The sequence below is a fragment of the Dendropsophus ebraccatus genome, chromosome 12 (assembly GCF_027789765.1).
Source record: "Dendropsophus ebraccatus isolate aDenEbr1 chromosome 12, aDenEbr1.pat, whole genome shotgun sequence".
Classification (NCBI taxonomy): Eukaryota; Metazoa; Chordata; class Amphibia; order Anura; family Hylidae; genus Dendropsophus; species Dendropsophus ebraccatus.
This window is the reverse complement of record NC_091465.1, coordinates 11,228,686-11,248,115: the sequence shown is the minus strand read 5'-3', so window position 1 is coordinate 11,248,115 and position 19,430 is coordinate 11,228,686. Positions and strand designations below refer to the sequence as shown.

The 19,430-nt window shown below is 45.6% G+C and overlaps 2 protein-coding genes across 3 annotated transcripts; both read left to right on the top strand.

The window, feature by feature from the left end:
- The first annotated feature begins 502 nt into the window (after nt 1–502).
- LOC138769480 (F-box only protein 6-like) lies at nt 503–10,660 on the top strand. Its single transcript, XM_069947991.1, has 6 exons — nt 503–671; nt 1,190–1,456; nt 7,621–7,747; nt 8,436–8,531; nt 9,132–9,267; nt 9,811–10,660. Exons 2-6 carry the CDS (start codon nt 1,198–1,200, stop codon nt 9,958–9,960), a joined length of 768 nt encoding a protein of 255 aa, XP_069804092.1. The 5' UTR covers nt 503–671; nt 1,190–1,197; the 3' UTR covers nt 9,961–10,660.
- Nucleotides 10,661–13,373: 2,713 nt separating this feature from the next.
- LOC138769479 (F-box only protein 6-like) lies at nt 13,374–19,430 on the top strand. Of its 2 annotated transcripts, none has more exons than XM_069947990.1 (6): nt 13,374–13,454; nt 13,973–14,239; nt 15,935–16,061; nt 17,923–18,018; nt 18,345–18,480; nt 18,984–19,035. In XM_069947990.1, the coding sequence occupies exons 2-6, from the start codon at nt 13,981–13,983 to the stop codon at nt 19,011–19,013; spliced, it is 648 nt and encodes a 215-aa protein (XP_069804091.1). In that variant the 5' UTR covers nt 13,374–13,454; nt 13,973–13,980; the 3' UTR covers nt 19,014–19,035. The 2 variants fall into 2 exon arrangements, with proteins under 2 accessions (XP_069804091.1, XP_069804090.1); XM_069947989.1 differs by having other exon boundaries at nt 13,375–13,454; nt 19,010–19,430.

Genomic DNA, 19,430 nt, shown 5'->3' with positions numbered 1-19,430 from the left:
ATTGCGTTCGTCACTACTGAGAACGACGTCTTATTCAATGCAAGCTATTTGCAAACGAGCAACGATAAAAATAGGTCCAGGTCTTATTAAACGATCAACGATTTCTCGTTCGGTCGTTAATCGTTAACTGCTATTCAAACGAACAATTATCGCTTGGATTCGAACGATTTAATGATAATCTGATCGATAATCGTCCCGTGGAATAGGGCCCTAAGGACAACGGCCAAAAATAATTGATATGCTCATTTTGTCGACGGCCCTAGCAAATAACGGCCATCGTTCAGTACAGCATGGGAAACAATAGCTGTTGTTTCCAATGACCTCACAGCACATCATTGCATTAGGAAAAGAACATCCGTTGTTTTAATTGAAACAATGGCTGTTCTTTTCATAAAAAGTATGTTGTGTGAACATAGCCTAAAACTGATCCTGCTGTATACGCCTTGAAGCAGAATCTTTAAATGTACTGAAAACGCAGTGTGAACCCGGCCTAAGGGAACCCCTCCTGCACCCAGACCTACAGACGCAGCTGCTGGGGTTCTAGCACCAGATCCGCCTTAGCTGGGCGCTTCCCCTTTAAATAGAAAACATAGTGAGTGGTGAGTCACATGACCTGATGACGTCATGACTCCAGGAAGCAGCAGAGGCGGAGCTTCTTCCTCTACTAGAAGGTAATGTGACTTCTTGCTGCTTTTATTGTTGGTGTTATTTAACCCTTTCTGGGCTATAGGACTACAGAGAGCTTTTCACTCCTCTTTCCCAGCTTCCTGAATGGCAGATCTGCTTGACTGTTCAGCAATACACTGCGAGGCTGGGTGACCACCTCTATACTCCATGCACACCAACCTGCCTTACTGGTTTTTGCATGCTTTTTCTTTAAATGGGAGGAGCTTGTACATATGTATATAAAGGGGCGTGTCTGTTGCTGTAGGGTGGTCCGTACAATGGTGGTCTCAGCCGGGAGTGAAATGATGGTAAGATATTGAACGTCACCCAACTTTCCTAGAAACAGATAAACCTAAAGCAGAATTTAGGATTTACATTAGTTGCCTATGCGGCTGTCACCCAGCTTTCCCGGTATGCTGAGAGGCAGTGATGTGCTGCATCAATACGCCGTTCAGAACCCTAGAAAGCTGGGGCATCTTCTGGAGAACAGCGATCACATTAGTTATTACATTGCCGTTCTCAGGCTGCAGGATGAGCGGAATGAGCGCCGTGCCGGAGGGGGTCCTGCTGGAAATCCTGTCCGCCGTTCCTGCACACGATCTGATCCGCCGCTGCCGACCGGTCTGTACGCTCTGGAGACATGTGATTGACTCGCCCGCACTATGGAAGAAGAAATGTCAGCGGGACGGATTTGTATCCAAGCGCTGCAGACGGAGCCCCCCGGACTGGACCATGTTCTACTTCTTACATCTACAGAAGAGGAATTTACTGAGGAACCCCATTGCTGAAGGTCAGAACCCTGCTGAGCCATGCTGGAGACTAGGAATGAGATGGAAGCCATGCTGGGGACAAGGGATGAGATGGGAGCCATGCTGGAGACTAGGGATGAGATGGGGAGCCATGCTGGGGACAAGGAAAGAGATGGGGAGTCATGCTGGGGACTAGGAATGAGATGGGAGCCATGCTGGGGACTAGGAATGAGATGGGGAGTCATGCTGGGGACTAGGGATGAGATGGGAGCCATGCTGGGGACTAGGGATGAGATGGGAGCCATGCTGGAGACTAGGAATGAGATGGGAGCCATGCTGGGGACTAGGTAGGATATAATAGAAAAAACAACAGAAGCGCTCAGAGACTGATATTATAGAATACAGTGGGATCTTTGCAAAGAGCGGTATATTCCACTTACTTCACCGTGGGGGAAAGATCCGGACCATTGATCTGACCCCCTCAATCAATACCCACCCAAACCCACACACCAGTGTTGAAATCCACCAAAATGACCAACTATTACAGCCCCAAAGTAAATCCTCTAAAAAGAGGAAACCCAATCGAAGAGGCCACAGAGGAGGAAAACGAACTAAAAAGACCAAAACTGAACATCTGATACGCTCCAATGATGATGACCCTAATAAACTCACGAGTAAAGGTATATTTAACCTTTCCCAGTATAAATTAACCACCAATGAAATTAGTGTTTTGAGCAAAGGTCTTTCTTTTTGTCCCACTAGTGGGCCTAATCTTTTTGAGTTATTTGTAGATTTGAATCAATTTATTCGTAAACTTACCCTTAAAAGACATTTTGCACTTAAAAATACTGATAACAGAGCCTCTATTGTTCCCATCATCACCAACGATGATCCTAACATACATTACCATGTTGATCTGGATGACATCGTTGACGCCATAGAAAATGATCCTATAACCACAGATCTAAAACCAAGATCTTCATTTTATCCAGTTCATAGTAAGGGTCCTTTTTTAGAAGCCTTTTATAGCAAAGTGATGGGTGATTTTAAAAAAATGGGGAAAGAAAAATATAGATTCTCTAAAAATCTCAATAAACATCAAATGGAGGCTCTCACCAATCTCACACAAAATAATAAAATTGTTATTAAAGCCGCAGACAAGGGGGGGGGGATAGTCCTCATGGACTATGACTATTACGATCAAGAAGCTTCACGTATATTAGCAGACCAGGAATATTATAGACCTATTAGTGAGGACCCCACTAATATATTTAATAAAAAATTGCTTGAGATTTTGGATGAAGCCTTGAGTAATCATTGTATTTTAAAACGGGAAAAAAACTTTATTTATATTGCGGAACCCAATGTCCCATATTTTTATTTTTTACCTAAGATTCATAAATGTAGAGACTCCCCCCCTGGTAGGCCCATCATTGCCAGCATGGGGTCAGTGACTGGCAATCTCTCTGAATACATTGATCGACAACTCCAGAGATTTGTTGTATCACTACCAGCTTACCTTAAAGACACTAGTCATCTTCTTACTTTTTTAAAAAATATCACTTGGAAAGATAACTACATTTGGGCGACATTAGATGTAGCCTCCCTCTATAGCAACATCCCGCATGAGAAAGGTATACAAGCAGTTGAATCCTTTTTGATAGACGATCCCCTTATGCCCAACAGACAAAGAGATTTTATATTAGAAGCTATCTCATTTGTTTTAACCCATAATTATTTTATTTATAATAAAAAATTTTTTATTCAAACATGCGGGACGGCTATGGGGACAAAATTTGCCCCATGCTTCGCTAATTTGTACATGGGTGCATTTGAGAGACACCTTAATCATGCCAATATAGTCTTTTATAAACGATATATTGACGATATCATTTTAATATGGGAAGGCGACTACGAAGGGTTAAATGCTTTTATTGCTAATCTTAATATTAATGACTGGGGTCTTCAGTTCACCAGTCATATTAGTAATCATGAAATAGTATTTTTAGATTTGAATATTTATACAGAGAACTCCATGATACATACTGCTACGCACTTTAAAGATGTGGATGCTAATAGTTACCTTGATTATAATAGTTGCCACCTAAACAGCTGGAGGAGAAATATTCCATTTGGTCAAATGAAAAGAATAAGGCGTAATTGTAGTACTAATCCGAAATGCGAAGAACAACTATCTACACTATGTGATAGATTCATAGAGAAAAAATATCCCCGCCCACTTATAGACGGAGCACGCGAGAAAGCATTCTGTTTAAGTCAAGAAGCTTGCCTAATACCAACATCAAATGTGGAGAATAACAAAAATGAAAAAGGAAAATCTCTCTTTATAACCAAATATAATGCGCAGCATAAGGAGATTAAAAAAGTACTAAGTAAAAATTGGGAAATCCTATTGAATGATCCCATTTTAAAAGATCTGGTTGAGGACAAACCACAATGTGTCTTTCGACGCAGTAAAACTATTAAAAACTTTATCGCTCCATCTGTTCCTAAAATCCAGAGGAACTCCCATACACAAATGAGTAGCGGATGGTTAGCCTCATCTGGTAGCTTTAGATGTGGCAATACTCGTTGTAAATGTTGTACTCATATTGTACATAACAGGAAAAATATTACCATCCCTGAAGAGGACACTCCATATACTATTAAACAACACCTGACGTGTAATTCAAGCTTTGTGATATATATGCTAGAATGCCCGTGTAATTTAAAATACATAGGACGTACAAAAAACACACTACGGCAAAGACTAAATAAACATAGATTTAATATCCGTCATAAATATTTATTGCACAGTGTGTCTAGACATTTCTCTGAAGTACATAATAATAACCATGAACTACTACGTGTTACACCGATAGAGAAAATTTTAAGTGGAGATTACAGGACCCTCTGCCACAAAGAAATGTTTTGGATTTTTAGAATGAACACGTTGAATCCACATGGGTTAAACGAAACTTTAGAACAGGTATTTTAATAGAAAAATAATTGATAGATGTACTACCATATGAGCCTAGTGCTCATCTATATGCCCACCACCTCTAGATATTATTATTATTATTATTCTTTTCCACCATTTACATAATATTTTAATACTAGACTAATCTCTTTCCCCTATTGTTCCCCACGCTCTCTTTCCTCCCCCCCCCCCCCCCCCCCCCCCCCCCCCCCCCCCCCCTTTTTTTTCCTCCTCCCCCCCCCCCCCTTTTTTTCCCCCCCCCCTTCCCGTCACTAACAATATAACTTAAAACTAGAAATAATTTTTATAATAAAAACCTTAAATATATTAATAGTTGCAGACTCCTTATCTATCTATTAATAGATATATAAGATATTTATATCCCCCTCCCCCTTCGTTCCTTTTTACCTTCCTCCCTGACCTCCGCTCCCCCCTCCCCCCCCCCCCCCCCCACCCTATCCCCTTTCCTTTCTCCCCATCCCATAAACATATTAATCCTTTATATTATAAGTTTTTTTTTTTTTTTTTAAAAACTTCAATAAGTGATTTTAGTATTAACTAAATACCCAAGATTAGGGACCGTTTTTTGGTGGATGTTTATATGTGTGTATATATATGTATTTTATGGACCTTTGTGAATCATGTTCTCTTGATAATTATGTAGATTTTGTGATTCCATGTATATGTATTAAATTTTCTGTGTCAGCTGATGGAGATACGCGTCGGAGGTGGAGCGCACGCTGGAACGCAGGACACTTCCGGTCTCGTCATCTGACGTGGAGCGCATCGTGGAACGCATGGCGTTTCCGGTTTTGCCGTGCGTCGCGTCGCTTCCGGTCCGGCGCGAGATCCACACAGCTCCTGTTTGATCATGTATGTAAGTAATTATGGTTGCTATAAATAATAGATTTGTGGTAGATTCTGTTGGCTTGAAAAAGGTGGATCTTATACCCACCGAAACGCGTTGCCATCCATTTCTGTAATTAAACTATTTTGGAACCCATGACGGCTACCTGCCCATTGATGCACGCATACTGACAGGCGTCCTGGAGGGGGTCAGATCAATGGTCCGGATCTTTCCCCCACGGTGAAGTAAGTGGAATATACCGCTCTTTGCAAAGATCCCACTGTATTCTATAATATCAGTCTCTGAGCGCTTCTGTTGTTTTTTCTATTATATCCTACCTTGTTATACCGGAGTGGCATCACCCCGGGCTTTTAACGTAGCGCCCTCCATTTTTGGATGTTTCGGTTGAGACGGAGATTGACACCTTTTAACGCACGATCTTGGATTTTGGTGGAGTGGGTAGGGATTATTCCATACCCACATACACCGGGTGAGTGCTATTGTGATTGTTGAACCCTTTTATTTGGATGAGCGCTATCCACTACCACTATGCTGGGGACTAGGGATGAGATGGGAGCCATGATGGGGACTAGGGATGAGATGGGGAGTCATGCTGGGGACTAGGAATGAGATGGGGAGTCATGCTGGGGACTAGGAATGAGATGGGAGCCATGCTGGGGACTAGGGATGAGATGGGAGCCATGCTGGGGACTAGGAATGAGATGGGAGCCATGCTGGAGACTAGGAATGAGATGGGAGCCATGCTGTGTACTAGGAATGAGATGAGGAGCCATGCTGGGGACTAGGAATGAGATGGGGAGCCATGCTGGGGACTAGGAATGAGATGGGAGCCATGCTGGGGACTAGGAATGAGATAGGAGCCATGCTGGGGACTAGGGATGAGATGGGAGCCATGCTGGGGACTAGGAATGAGATGGGAGCCATGCTGGGGACTAGGAATGAGATGGGAGCCATGCTGTGTACTAGGAATGAGATGAGGAGCCATGCTGGGGACTAGGAATGAGATGGGGAGCCATGCTGGGGACTAGGAATGAGGCTGAAGCACTGGAGGCGGACGGACCCACCCTTGGTGGGAGGAAACCCCAGCCCCTCCATGATAGGGTTTCATTGATTCTAATGGAGTCACGTCATGAAGGGGCTGGAGTTTCTTCCCACTAAGGGTGGGTGGGCCCACCTCCAGTGCTTCAACCTGGGCCTGGTGGTACAGTCACTTTAAACTTGCAGCTCTGTGCCTAACGGCCGTGGCCTAGAGTGTGTATGCCCTAGGCTTGCACCGCCTCTCCGTCCCTCCTCCGCGCCCTCTTCACCATTAGGAACGCCCCTGGTAGGATTTCTCCTCTTCATCACTTGTCTGAACACTGCTGAGGTACCTTAACTCAGACAGGTGATGATTTTGAGAAATCCTGCCTAGGGGCATTCCCAATGGTGAGGAGGGACAGAGAGGCGTCACAGGCCTAGGGCACAGACATTCTAGGCCACGGCATGGCACAGGGCTGCAAGTTTAAAAGTTGTTTTTTAGGACAATAACTGCATCACCTGCTGAATGGACCCCAGGACAGATATTGGATTAAAAGCAGCTATCCGAAGGTACAAGTGGTTTGGGGGGGTCAGATTGTGGGTACAGAGTCGCTTTGAAATCTACGTAGACCCTCTGGTAGCTTTGCCCTATCCAGGCTAGTTCCTCTGTGTATCAGGATACTGCTCTGCACTTTGTAGAGTGGTTCTCGGCGTGGGTTGGCTTTATCCCCGACTTTCTCCCTCTTGTGGTGTCTAGCATTGCATAGTAGATATAAGAAATAAACCAAAAGAACTGGGTGTCTCTGGTTGCTTCATACATGTGTGTCTCACCACCTCACTAACACACTGTCTAGACTAGACTTGTCCTGGACAAGGGTCCTGGCAGAGCTAGGCCCTGGCTTGGCTACTGTAGGGACGTCTGCTCTGTGTGTCCTCCTCCTACGAAAATCTGAGTAGAACTGAAGCTACACTTCCTCTTACCAAGTAACTACTTCCTACAGGGATGTGTAAGAGACCCTGTGAGTGGTGAAAAGCAATGTGTGCAAAGAAAAGGAGAAAAGGGATAGGTCAGAAAGAGTATTTCCATTGGACAATAAAAGTGCATAATACATAAGAAACAGCTGTGCAATCCATAAGAGCCTATATATAAAACACTGACATCTTTTGGCGAAACTAGAAAATACCTTCATCACCACTTAACCTAGAGAAGAAACAGGTGTGAGAGAGAGAGAACACCCGTGGTGGGACACAGACATTAAGGGGTATTGCTTCCGAATTGCCCCACGTGCCCTCTTGTAGTGTTTTTCCCTGTGGTGTCACTTCTATGTGTTTCCTTGTAGAAGACTTAAAGCACTGGCATATAAAAGAAGATGGCGGAGACCGATGGAAGGTGGAAACCCTCCCTGGCGACCACGGTCGGCCTTTCCCAGATGAAACCGCAAAGAAGTACTTTGTGACGTCTTATTAGTACGTTTATATGGCCGCCATATTGCTCAGCTGTTGGTTAAAGGAACATCTCCATCCCAGTTTTGGTAGGACAATACAGTGAACCGAACCAGTAAAGATAAAAGATATAGGGGGAGATTTATCAAACATGGTGTAAAGTGAGACTGGCTCAGTCGCCCCTAGCAACCAATCAGATTCCACCTTTGATTTTCCAAAGAGTCTGTGAGGAATGAAATATGGAATCTGATTGGTTGCTAGGGGCGACTGAGCCAGTTTCACTTTACTCCATGTTTGATAGATCTCCACCATAATGTCCACCATGTCTTCCCATCTGAAATCACACATCCACAATTTCTTCAACCGCGACAACAACAGCAAAAGACCTTATTGTAAGGGTCAGGCAGGCGGGACAGTTTGTCAGGCTTATTACAGGCTTAATAGGGCATCATATAGTGTCTACATGTCCGCTGTAACTGCGTATCACTCAGATTTTCCATCCTTTCATGTCCTTGAATCATTGACTCCACCCAGGACCCCGATGCAGATCTGGATAGCAGCAGGCAGTGGTGGTGGCGGCCATCTTTTGCAGCTGTCATTTAGTCACAGAGCTGTACTGGCTTCATAGAAATACATTGGCGCTGTTTGCTCCGCCCTCTAACCTAGCTGACTCCTCCCATTTATAATGCAGGACCTTCTCTGTTGTTTCTAGTCGGTGTTATAAGTCCCAGACCATCGACCTGGTGAAGGAAGGATACCCCGATGAGTTCATGGACGTAGTGCAACCCGATATAGTCATCACAGACTGGCAAGTGTTTAGTTATTGCTCATATCCATCCAAAACCAGTGGCTCCCAACTACAACCTCTGCAGGCTGCCGGGCATGCTGGGAGTTGTAATTTTGCAATTGGTTGGGGGACACTGCTCACAGTTTGCACATACTGTATGCTTCACCTTTCCTTCCCCCATGCTTTACCCTTCCTCTCCTTATCCCTCTTAACATTTGTGACTCCCCCTACTATATATGCATTTTCTCGCTTTCCCCCATGCTTTACCTTTCCTTACCTCCATTCTGTATCTGGTCACTATTACAGCTCGCTCACTCAGCTTTTCCACACACCTGAGTGACAGCATGCCAGGCTACTCTGACCTATGTAACCTATTCCTGTATGGCTGTGTAAAAAAAAAAAAAAAAGCGCTGTGGAATCTTTTGGCAGTAAACAAATAAATATTATATAGATTATTAATAATAATAATAATAATATTATTATTATTATTATTATTATTATTATTATTATGGGTCTGGGAAAGCTGGGTAGTAGACCTTATGGGAGTTATAATTTTGTCTATATTATTTATCCCCCGGCTTTCTCAGACTTCTCTGTAACAGGGTCGCCCTGTCTCCCCAGGTACGCAGCGAGACACGACTGTGGCTGCCGCTATCAGCTCCTCGTACAGCTGCTGTCACATGACAAGACGGTAGTGGCGGAGTTTCAGCCGGACCCTGTTATTATAGAGCAGTGGAGCAGCGCAGAGTGGACCCAGGTATTCACATATAAGAGACGTCGGGGGAGACTTATCAGTATGAAAAGTGGAGTCGCCGATAGTGACCAATCAGATTGCTGCTTCTGTTTTCCAGAGGGAATGAGAGCTAGAATCTGGGTGGCTTAAAGGGGTACTCCAGCAAAAATTATTTTCTGTATAACTTTCTGACACCAGTTGATTTAAAGATAATTTTTTTGCCAGCTTTCCCCTCTAAGGGTATGTGCACACTGAGGATCACCAAGGGAAGCTCCGTCGCGTAATCCTCAGCTCACGGAGTGCAGCGGGTGTGCGCGTCTCCGCCTGTGTCATAGACTTCATTCTATGCACGGACAGATTTCTTCCTCCGTCCAAAGAATGAACTTGATCATTCTTTGGGCGGAGGAAGGAATCCACCCGTGCATAGAATGAAGTCTATGACACAGGCGAAGACGCGCACACCCGCTGCACTCCGCGAGCGCGAGCTGAGGATTACGCGATGAGCTTCTGTCGGTAATCCTCAGTGTGCACGTACCCTAAGGGTTTTCTTCTCCTTCCCTCTCACAGATAGAATACACCTTCAGAAATTACGGTCCTGGCGTTCGCTACGTCTATTTTGAACACGGTGGAAGTGACACCCAGTTTTGGGCCGGTTGGTACGGTATCAGGGTGACGAACAGCAGCGTGACCATCAACCCTGGGGACCTCAGCACCTGAGTCTGGGGACGGCTGAACCTTTACCAGAAACTGCTCATTCTTGATCTGTTCCTAGAAAAAGAAATTCATCACCACCTGCCTGCGTCCGACTAATCTGATGGGGATGGCTGAAATCCCTTAAAGGGACAGTAACCTTTAAGTCTACCTCTTTATTTGCTGTGTGATTGAATACTATGTACTGTTCCCTGTTCCATCTCATTTCAGGCTGGGGAACGAATCCAGAAGACTCCATGACTACTACAACTCCAGTATTATAATGTATCCGCTGCTTGTCTTATAACGCTGCTATACTAGTATACTGTGCCTTTAAGAGGGAAGCTCATATATGGAAACAGCCGGATATCCCTTGTATATTGTTACAGTATAGGTTGTTACAGGATATACCAGACACCTGTTATTACTGTAATGCTGCCCTCATTCTCTGATATAGCTTAGAAAGAATTTCCCTGTTAAATAAATAGAATTATCAATTAATTTTATGGAGTGAAAGATTCTGATCTAACATATTTATGTATGTTATATCTGTGATCCGTCCAAGAAGATTCGCCATTCAGAAGTTTGGGAAAGTGACATTTGACGCAAAGCATTCTGGGAGTCGTGCCCTATCACAGTACACATGTACAGCTTAATCACTTTAGCAATCATTTGGCAAATGACAAGCAATGATTTTTTTTACTTTTAAATGATAGCCTTAAAGAAGCAGATCACAAAAAAATATTATTGCGCTGGAACATATACTCACCGCAACTGATCGGTGTCCCGCGGCACCGTTCAAATCCAGCGCGCGCACACTTCAGCTTCTGCAGTGACTCCTCTTCTCTTCCTTGTAACTAAACGCCGGAAGTCACGCGCTTCCATAGAGAATGCATGGAAGTGTGTGAGATCCGACATATAATCACAGGACAGAGAAGAGGAGTCACAGCAGAGGTGGATGTGAGTGCGGGACCGGAACTAAGCCGTGCCGCGGGACACCGATCAGCTGTGGTGAGTATACGTTCCAGCGCCTACCAGCGGGGCCAATAATATTTTTTTGTGGACTGCTTCTTTAAAAGTTGTTAATATGATCGTAAACATGTTTGTAATAATCCTTTATATACCATGATTGTTCATATCTGTATACTGTGAAAGATAAGTGTTTTACACTGAGAAACTTGCAAACAATTAACAATGATTTTAAAGGGAATGTGTCAGCTCCAGGGCCCTACCTGAGGTGCTGACAGTGTGCTGTAGCCGGCAGTCCCCTAGTGAACATGGTGCCTTTGGTAATTTTCCATGCAGTGTATTATGCTCAATCTCAGTTCTCCTACTGTAATAAAGAGTCAAAGAGGAGTTGTTTGTGCCGCACTCTGGCACACCTCACCACTCCTTCCTCCTCCCTCTTCTTCATGAATAATCGCTGCTGCCCGGCCTCCTGCTCGCTCAGCTGTCAGCCAGTGTCTCTGATTGCTGATCAGTCCTCTGTAGGCAGGTTATGCCTGATAGGAACACTCATATATAGTTGAATCCCTGACCCTAATTCTGTAGGGACTGTGGTCTAGGGGTAACTAACCTGTCTAGTGAAATGCCAGGAGTGTGGTCCCTGGTTCAAATCCCCTGATAAATGTGAAATAGAGGTCTTAGTTTTTTTTCCCCTCATTATTGTATCATTGTTTAGGCTATGTTCACACGCAGTATTTTTGCTCAGTATTTTTTTCAGTATTTTGCAACCAAAACCAGGGGTGGATTGAAAACACAGAAAGGCTCTGTTCACACACTGTGGAAATTGAGTGGATGGCCGTCATTTAATGGCAAATAATTACCGTTATTTTAAAACAACCGTCGATATTTGCCATTAAATGACAGCCATCTGCTCAATTTCAGCAGTGTTTCTATTGCCTTTCTATGTTTTCAATCCGCTCCTGGTTTTGGTTGCAAAATACTAAACAAAAATACTGTTTGTGAATAATGAGAAAAAATAAATAAAGAAGACCTATTTAATTCCCATCAGGGGATTTGAACCAGAGAATGAACTGCTGGCAGGTGTCTAGATAGGAGAGTTACCCCTAGACCACAGCTCCTTTTCACGGTAGCTTTGTCCTTCTGGGATCAGTTCCTCTTCCTTCAGGATACTGCCCTGCACTTTTTAGAGAGGTTCCTGGCGTGGGCAAGGGTTTTCCTATGTGGCTTCTCTCCTCCAAGTAGAGCTTAGCACTACATACTGATCTTAGTTACTTGCATAAAGAAATCTTTAGTTGCTGTCTTTGGTCCCTGTCAGGGGTCCTGGCCAAAGCCAAGCCCTGGCTTAAAGGGGTTGTCCAGCAAAAATCTTTTTCTTTCAAAGGAACTGGTGTCAGAAAGTTATATAGATTTGTAATTTACTTCTATTAAGAAATCTCAAGTCTTCCCATACTTATCAGCTACTGTATGTCCTGCAGGAAATGTTTTATTTTCAGTCTCTCTGCTGCCACCTCTGGCCGACACAGGAACTCTGTCTCGGCAGAAAACCTTTCCTGCTCTGGACAGTTCCTGTCTCGGACAGAGGTGGCAGCAGAGAGCACTGTGCCAGACTGGGAAAAAAAACACTTCCTGCAGGACATATAGCAGCTGGTAAGTACTGGAAGACTGGAGATTTTTTTTTGTAGAAGTACGTTAAAAATTTCTGGCACCAGTTGATTTGAAAGAATTTTTTTCAAAACTAGCCCTTTAATGAGAAGACTGTATTACAATAACTTTTGTTTTTAACTTGTGTGTTTTTTTATTTTACTTACATGTGGTTTAGTAGTGGTCGGCAGCATCTGTTACTAAGCTGGGGCTTAGTGTGCCTTTACACAGAGATTTGACAGATTTTTGAAGCCAAAGCCAGGCGCAAACTATAAACAGGGAACAGGTAATAAAGGAAAGACTGAGATTTCTCCTCTTTCCACATGCATAGTATGGATCAGTAAGTGTATGTGTGCACACACTATTACAGCTTCCATGGTGGCTGAGCTGGGTCCTGTATGGCAGAACAGACTAGTGATGCAGGGGCAGGAGATGGTCAGCCCTTCCTCTGGGTGATGGAGACTTGTGTATAATCCACCTGTTTCCCTGAAGATTCAGGTCTGGCCTCTAGGTGGCAGCACAACACCGGGAGATGGGTGTTTACAAACAATATAATACACACATTCAACAATAAACCATTTTTATCCCCTTTCAAGGTGTATCAACAACTTCTACAAACACCATCCTACATACATTCTAAAGTTAACTATTTCCATCCCTCACCAGCTGATCCTGCTGTATACGCCTTAAAGCAGAATCTTTAAATGTACTGAAAACGCAGTGTGAACCCGGCCTAAGGGAACCCCTCCTGCACCCAGACCTACAGACGCAGCTGCTGGGGTTGTAGCACCAGATCCGCCTTAGCTGGGCGCTTCCCCTTTAAATAGAAAACATAGTGAGTGGTGAGTCACATGACCTGATGATGTCATGACTCCAGGAAGCAGCAGAGGCGGAGCTTCTTCCTCTACTAGAAGGTAATGTGACTTCTTGCTGCTTTTATTGTTGGTGTTATTTAACCCTTTCTGGGCTATAGGACTACAGAGAGCTTTTCACTCCTCTTTCCCAGCTTCCTGAATGGCAGATCTGCTTGACTGTTCAGCAATACACTGCGAGGCTGGGTGACCACCTCTATACTCCATGCACACCAACCTGCCTTACTGGTTTTTGCATGCTTTTTCTTTAAATGGGAGGAGCTTGTACATATGTATGTAAAGGGGCGTGTCTGTTGCTGTAGGGTGGTCCGTACAATGGTGGTCTCAGCCGGGAGTGAAATGATGGTAAGATATTGAACGTCACCCAACTTTCCTAGAAACAGATAAACCTAAAGCAGAATTTAGGATTTACATTAGTTGCCTATGCGGCTGTCACCCAGCTTTCCCGGTATCCTGAGAGGCAGTGATGTGCTGCATCAATACGCCGTTCAGAACCCTAGAAAGCTGGGGCATCTGCTGGAGAACAGCGATCACATTAGTTATTACATTGCCGTTCTCAGGCTGCAGGATGAGCGGAATGAGCGCCGTGCCGGAGGGGGTCCTGCTGGAAATCCTGTCCGCCGTTCCTGCACACGATCTGATCCGCCGCTGCCGACCGGTCTGTACGCTCTGGAGACATGTGATTGACTCGCCCGCACTATGGAAGAAGAAGTGTCAGCGGGACAGATTTGTATCCAAGCGCTGCAGACGGAGCCCCCCAGACTGGACCATGTTCTACTTCTTACATCTACAGAAGAGGAATTTACTGAGGAACCCCATTGCTGAAGGTCAGAACCCTGCTGAGACATGCTGGAGACTAGGAAGGAGATGGGAGCCATGCTGGGGACTAGGGATGAGATGGGAGCCATGCTGGAGACTAGGGATGAGATGGGAGTTATGCTGGAGACTAGGAATGAGATGGGAGCCATGCTGGAGACTAGGAATGAGACAGTGAGCGATGCTGTGTACTAGGAATGAGATGGGAGCCATGCTGGAGACTAGGAATGAGATGGGAGCCATGCTGCGGACTAGGAATGAGATGGGAGCTATGCTGGGGACTAGGAATGAGATGGGAGCCATGCTGTGTACTAGGAATGAGATGGGAGCCATGCTGTGTACTAGGAAAGAGATGGGAGCCATGCTGGGGACAAGGAAAGAGATGGGAGCCATGCTGGAGACTAGGGATGAGATGGGAGCCATGCTGGGGACTAGGAATGAGATGGGAGCCATGCTGTGTACTAGGAATGAGATGGGAGCCATGCTGTGTACTAGGAAAGAGATGGGGAGCCATGCTGTGTACTAGGAAAGAGATGGGAGCCATGCTGGGGACAAGGAAAGAGATGGGAGCCATGCTGGGGACAAGGAAAGAGATGGGAGCCATGCTGTGTACTAGGAATGAGATGGGGAGCCATGCTGGGGACTAGGAATGAGATGGGAGCCATGCTGGGGACTAGGAATGAGATGGGAGCCATGCCGGGGACTAGGAATGAGGGAGCCATGCTGGAGACAAGGAATGAGATGGGAGCCATGCTGGGGACTAGGAATGAGATGGGGAGCCATGCTGGGGACTAGGAATGAGATGGGGAGCCATGCTGGGGACTAGGAATGAGATGGGGAGCCATGCTGGGGACTAGGGATGAGATGGGAGCCATGCTGGGGACTAGGAATGAGATGGGAGCCATGCTGGGGACTAGGAATGAGATGGGGAGCCATGCTGGGGACTAGGGATGAGATGGGAGCCATGCTGGAGACAAGGAATGAGATGGGGAGCCATGCTGGGGACTAGGAATGAGATGGAAGCCATGCTGGAGACAAGGAATGAGGTGGGAGCCATGCTGGGGACTAGGAATGAGATGGGGAGCCATGCTGGGGACTAGGAATGAGATGGGGAGCCATGCTGGGGACTAGGAATAAGATGGGGAGCAATGCTGGGGACAAGGAAAGAGATGGGGAGCAATGCTGGGGACTAGGAATGAGATGGGAGCCATGCTGTGTACTAGGAATGAGATGGGAGTCATGCCGGGGACTAGGGATGAGATGGGAGCCATGCTGGAGACTAGGGATGAGATGGGAGTTATGCTGGAGACTAGGAATGAGATGGGAGCCATGCTGGGGACTAGGAATGAGATGGGGAGCCATGCTGGGGACTAGGGATGAGATGGGAGCCATGCTGGGGACTAGGAATGAGATGGAAGCCATGCTGGAGACAAGGAATGAGGTGGGAGCCATGCTGGGGACTAGGAATGAGATGGAAGCCATGCTGGAGACAAGGAATGAGGTGGGAGCCATGCTGGGGACTAGGAATGAGATGGGAGTCATGCCGGGGACTAGGAATACATTGAGATCCCAGGATCCAATCCTCCAGAATATCTGATAATCTGCTATAATCTACACAACCAGTCAATGCCTCCCGGTAGAATTGCCCCATGTGCCCTCTTGTAGTGTTTCTCCCTGTGGTCTCACCTCTATGTGTTTCCTTGTAGAAGAGTTCGAGCACTGGGATTTAAAAGAAGATGGTGGAGACCAATGGAAGGTGGAGACCCTCCCTGGCGACCACGGTCGGCCTTTCCCAGATGAAAAATTAAAGAAGTACTTTGCGACATCTTATTGGTAAGTTTATATGGCCGCCATATTGCTCAGTCTTTACCTGTTGGTTATAGGGTCATTTCCATACTTGCCTGCAGTCCCACTTTTGGTGGGACAATACTGTGACCGAACCACTAAAGATGAAAGATATAACGTCCACCATGTCTTCCCATCTGAAATCAAACATCCACAATCCCTTCAACCCGGACACCTACATAGAAAAGACCTTATTGTAAGGGTCAGGCTTATTACTCAGATCTCTTAATAGGGCATCATATTGTGGTGGGCTGCCGTGTGGTGTTATAGCTGCGACCGGTTACTTGCTAGATGGTCCTGTGTGACTCCACTACTGAGGTGGTTGGTCGGTGGGTGGAGTATAGCTCAGCCAGGTGGTAGGTTGTCGTGATGCCAGTGCTGACTCGGCACACCTGCTTTGAGTTTTTTGTGGCTAGCTATATCCTTTCCCCCAATGGTCGGTGACCTGACGGGTTGTGATGGGTCCCTTGGGCGCTTGATCCAGAGTGGAGTTATGACCCACTCGGACTATCGGTACCGCCACCCACAGAAAGGGGAGATGACTCAAGGACGGTGTAGCCTGTGTGTGTAGGTGCTGGTGCAATAACCACTGAGTGCCAGAGGAATAAATAATTATGTTCTTTACTGGTAGATCTTCCGTGATAGTATAGTGAATAGTATAATATAATTTTGACTTTACTAGATCTGCACTAGATCTTTACTTTACAGAGTACTGTTGAGGTAAAAAGTAGAATAGCAGTGCTGACTTGGTTGCGTGCTGAGAAGAGTCAAGAGAGTAGTGGAGAGGAGTAGGTCGTGAGAGTCCCAAACCAATTTAGTAATGTGCTTTGCTGGAACTTTAGAAGAAGAATACTTGTGCCCGTGTTTTGACCTTTGTCGCTATAACCACCTTTTGCCCTGCAGTGTTGAGTTACCCGTCCTATCAGGGTGACACAAGCCCCAGCCCTAGTTACCTGAGTTGAGCTAAGTGTCCGAGCGTTTCCCAGTGTCACCTGCTTTGCGAGATAGAGTACGTAGGCTCTTAGCTGCTTTGCTCTATCCGGATCAGTTCCTCTGTCCTGCACTGTGTTTAAGTTGTTCACGGCATGGGTTGGTTTGATCCCTGACTTGCCCTCTCTGTAGGTGTTTAGTACTGCATTATAGGTAGAAGTGTTGCTTTAGAAAGGAAAGCTGGTCTGTCCCGGACAGGGAATCTGGAAGAGGCTGGCTCCTGGCTAAACTCAACAGCTATGCCTCATCTGTGCGTCTTGCTCCTTTGAGAAACTAAGAAGAACTGAGCTAAGTCTGGACCTACACTTCTTCTCCCCATGTGACAACTTCCAACAGGGTGCATGCAACAGCTCCTATGAGTGGTGGAGAAGAGTGTGAGAAGAAAGGAGGATAGAGATAGGCAGAAGGAAAAGGTAGCTCTCATTGGTGTGCAGATCACAAACAAAACAATAACCCTTACACGACTACAGCTGTGTGACATATATACATGAATATACATACTACTAACATCTAGTGGCAAAATACAGGACTTCAGTACCACTTCACTTTTGAGATACCAGGCTTTTGCGAGTGGTGTTCAAAGTAACATTACCCGTGGTGGGACACCACAATAAAGTGTCAACATGTCTGCTGTAACTGCGTATCACTCAGATCTTCCATGCTTTTATGCCCTTGAATCATTGACTCCACCCAGGGCCCCGATGCAGATCTGGATAGCAGGAGGTGGTGGCGGCCATCTTTTGCAGTCAGTCACCCAGGTTTCCTAGAAATACATTGTTGCAGTGTGCTCCGCCCTCTCACCTCGTGGCTCCTCCCATTTATAATGATTTTCATGCAGGACCTTCTCTGTTGTTTCTAGGTTGTGTGTTAAGACCCAGACCATCAACCTGAAGGAGGAAGGATACCCCGATGAGTTCATGGACAAAGTGCAACCCGATATAGTCATCAAGGACTGGCAAGTGTTTGGTTATTGTCCATATCCACCCCAGAACCTGCGGCATCTACAACCTTTGCAGGCTGCCGGGCATGCTGGGAGTTGTAGTTTTGCAATTAGTTGGGGGACACTGCTCGATGCGGTTTGCACATATGCTTCACCTTTCCTAACCTCCATTCTGTATCTGGTCACCATTACAGCTCGCTCACTCAGGCCTAGGTGTCATTCAGGAGTCTGGAAAAGCAGAGTGATACAATCGTAGACAAGTAAACAAGTTACTGTATATGTAATAGGGATTTGGTAAGGAAATGTAATGTTAATGAATGACTCTGGTCCTGTCTCCCCAGGTACGCAGCGAGACACGACTGTGGCTGCCGCTATCAGCTTCTCGTACAGCTGCTGTCACGTGACAGGACGGTAGTGGTGGAGTATAAGCCGGACCCTGTTATTATAGAGCAGTGGAGCAGCGCAGAGTGGTCCCAGGTATTCACATATAAGAGACGTCATCAATATGATAAGTGGAGAAGATGTCGCCCATAGTGACCAATCAGATTGCTGCTTCTGTTTTCCAGAGGGAATGAGAGCTGGAATCTGAGTGGCTTAAAGGGGTGCTCCAGCGAAAATTATTTTCTTTCAAATCAACTGGTGTCAGAAAGTGCCAGATATTTGTAATTTACTTCCTGCAGGAAGTGGTGTATTAATTACAGTCTGACACAGTGCTCTCTGCTGCCACCTCTGTCCAGAGCAGTTGAAAATCCCCATAGAAAACCTCTCCTGTTCTGGACAGTTCCTGACATGGCCAGAGGTGGCAGCAGAGAGCACTGTGTCAGACTGGAAAGAATACACCACTTCCTGCAGGGCATACAGCAGCTGATAAGTACTGGAAGATTGGAGATTTTTTTTATATACAAGTAAATTAATCTGTATAACTTTCTGACACCAGTTGATTATTGAGAATATTTTTTTTGCCAGCTTTCCCCTTTAAGGTTTTTCTTCTCCTTCCCTCTCACAGATAGAATACACCTTCAGAAATTACGGTCCTGGCGTTCGCTACGTCCATTTTGAACACGGTGGACAAGACACGCAGGGTTGGGCCGGTTGGTACGGTATCAGGGTGACGAACAGCAGCGTGACCATCAACCCCGGGGACCTCAGCACCTGAGTCTGGGGACGGCTGAACCTTTACCAGAAACTGCTCATTCATCACCCCATTATAATGTATCCGCTGCTTGTCTTATAACGCTGCTATACTAGTATACTGTGCCTTTAAGAGGGAAGCTCATATATGGAAACAGCCGGATATCCCTTGTACATTGTTACAGTATAGGTTGTTACAGGATATACCAGACACCTGTTATTACTGTAATGCTGCCCTCATTCTCTGATATAGCTTAGAAAGAATTTCCCCTTAAATAAATAGAATTATCAATCAA

Coding starts and splice junctions, on each gene's coding strand:
- LOC138769480 (XM_069947991.1), top strand. CDS start 1,198: ATGAGCGGAATGAGCGCCGTGCCGGAGGGGGTCCTGCTGGAAATCCTG. Junction 7,748..8,435: donor TACTTTGTGACGTCTTATTA/GTACGTTTATAT, acceptor TGTTGTTTCTAG/TCGGTGTTATAAGTCCCAGA. Junction 9,268..9,810: donor GCAGCGCAGAGTGGACCCAG/GTATTCACATAT, acceptor TCCCTCTCACAG/ATAGAATACACCTTCAGAAA.
- LOC138769479 (XM_069947989.1), top strand. CDS start 13,981: ATGAGCGGAATGAGCGCCGTGCCGGAGGGGGTCCTGCTGGAAATCCTG. Junction 14,240..15,934: donor GAGGAACCCCATTGCTGAAG/GTCAGAACCCTG, acceptor GTTTCCTTGTAG/AAGAGTTCGAGCACTGGGAT. Junction 18,019..18,344: donor GATATAGTCATCAAGGACTG/GCAAGTGTTTGG, acceptor CTGTCTCCCCAG/GTACGCAGCGAGACACGACT.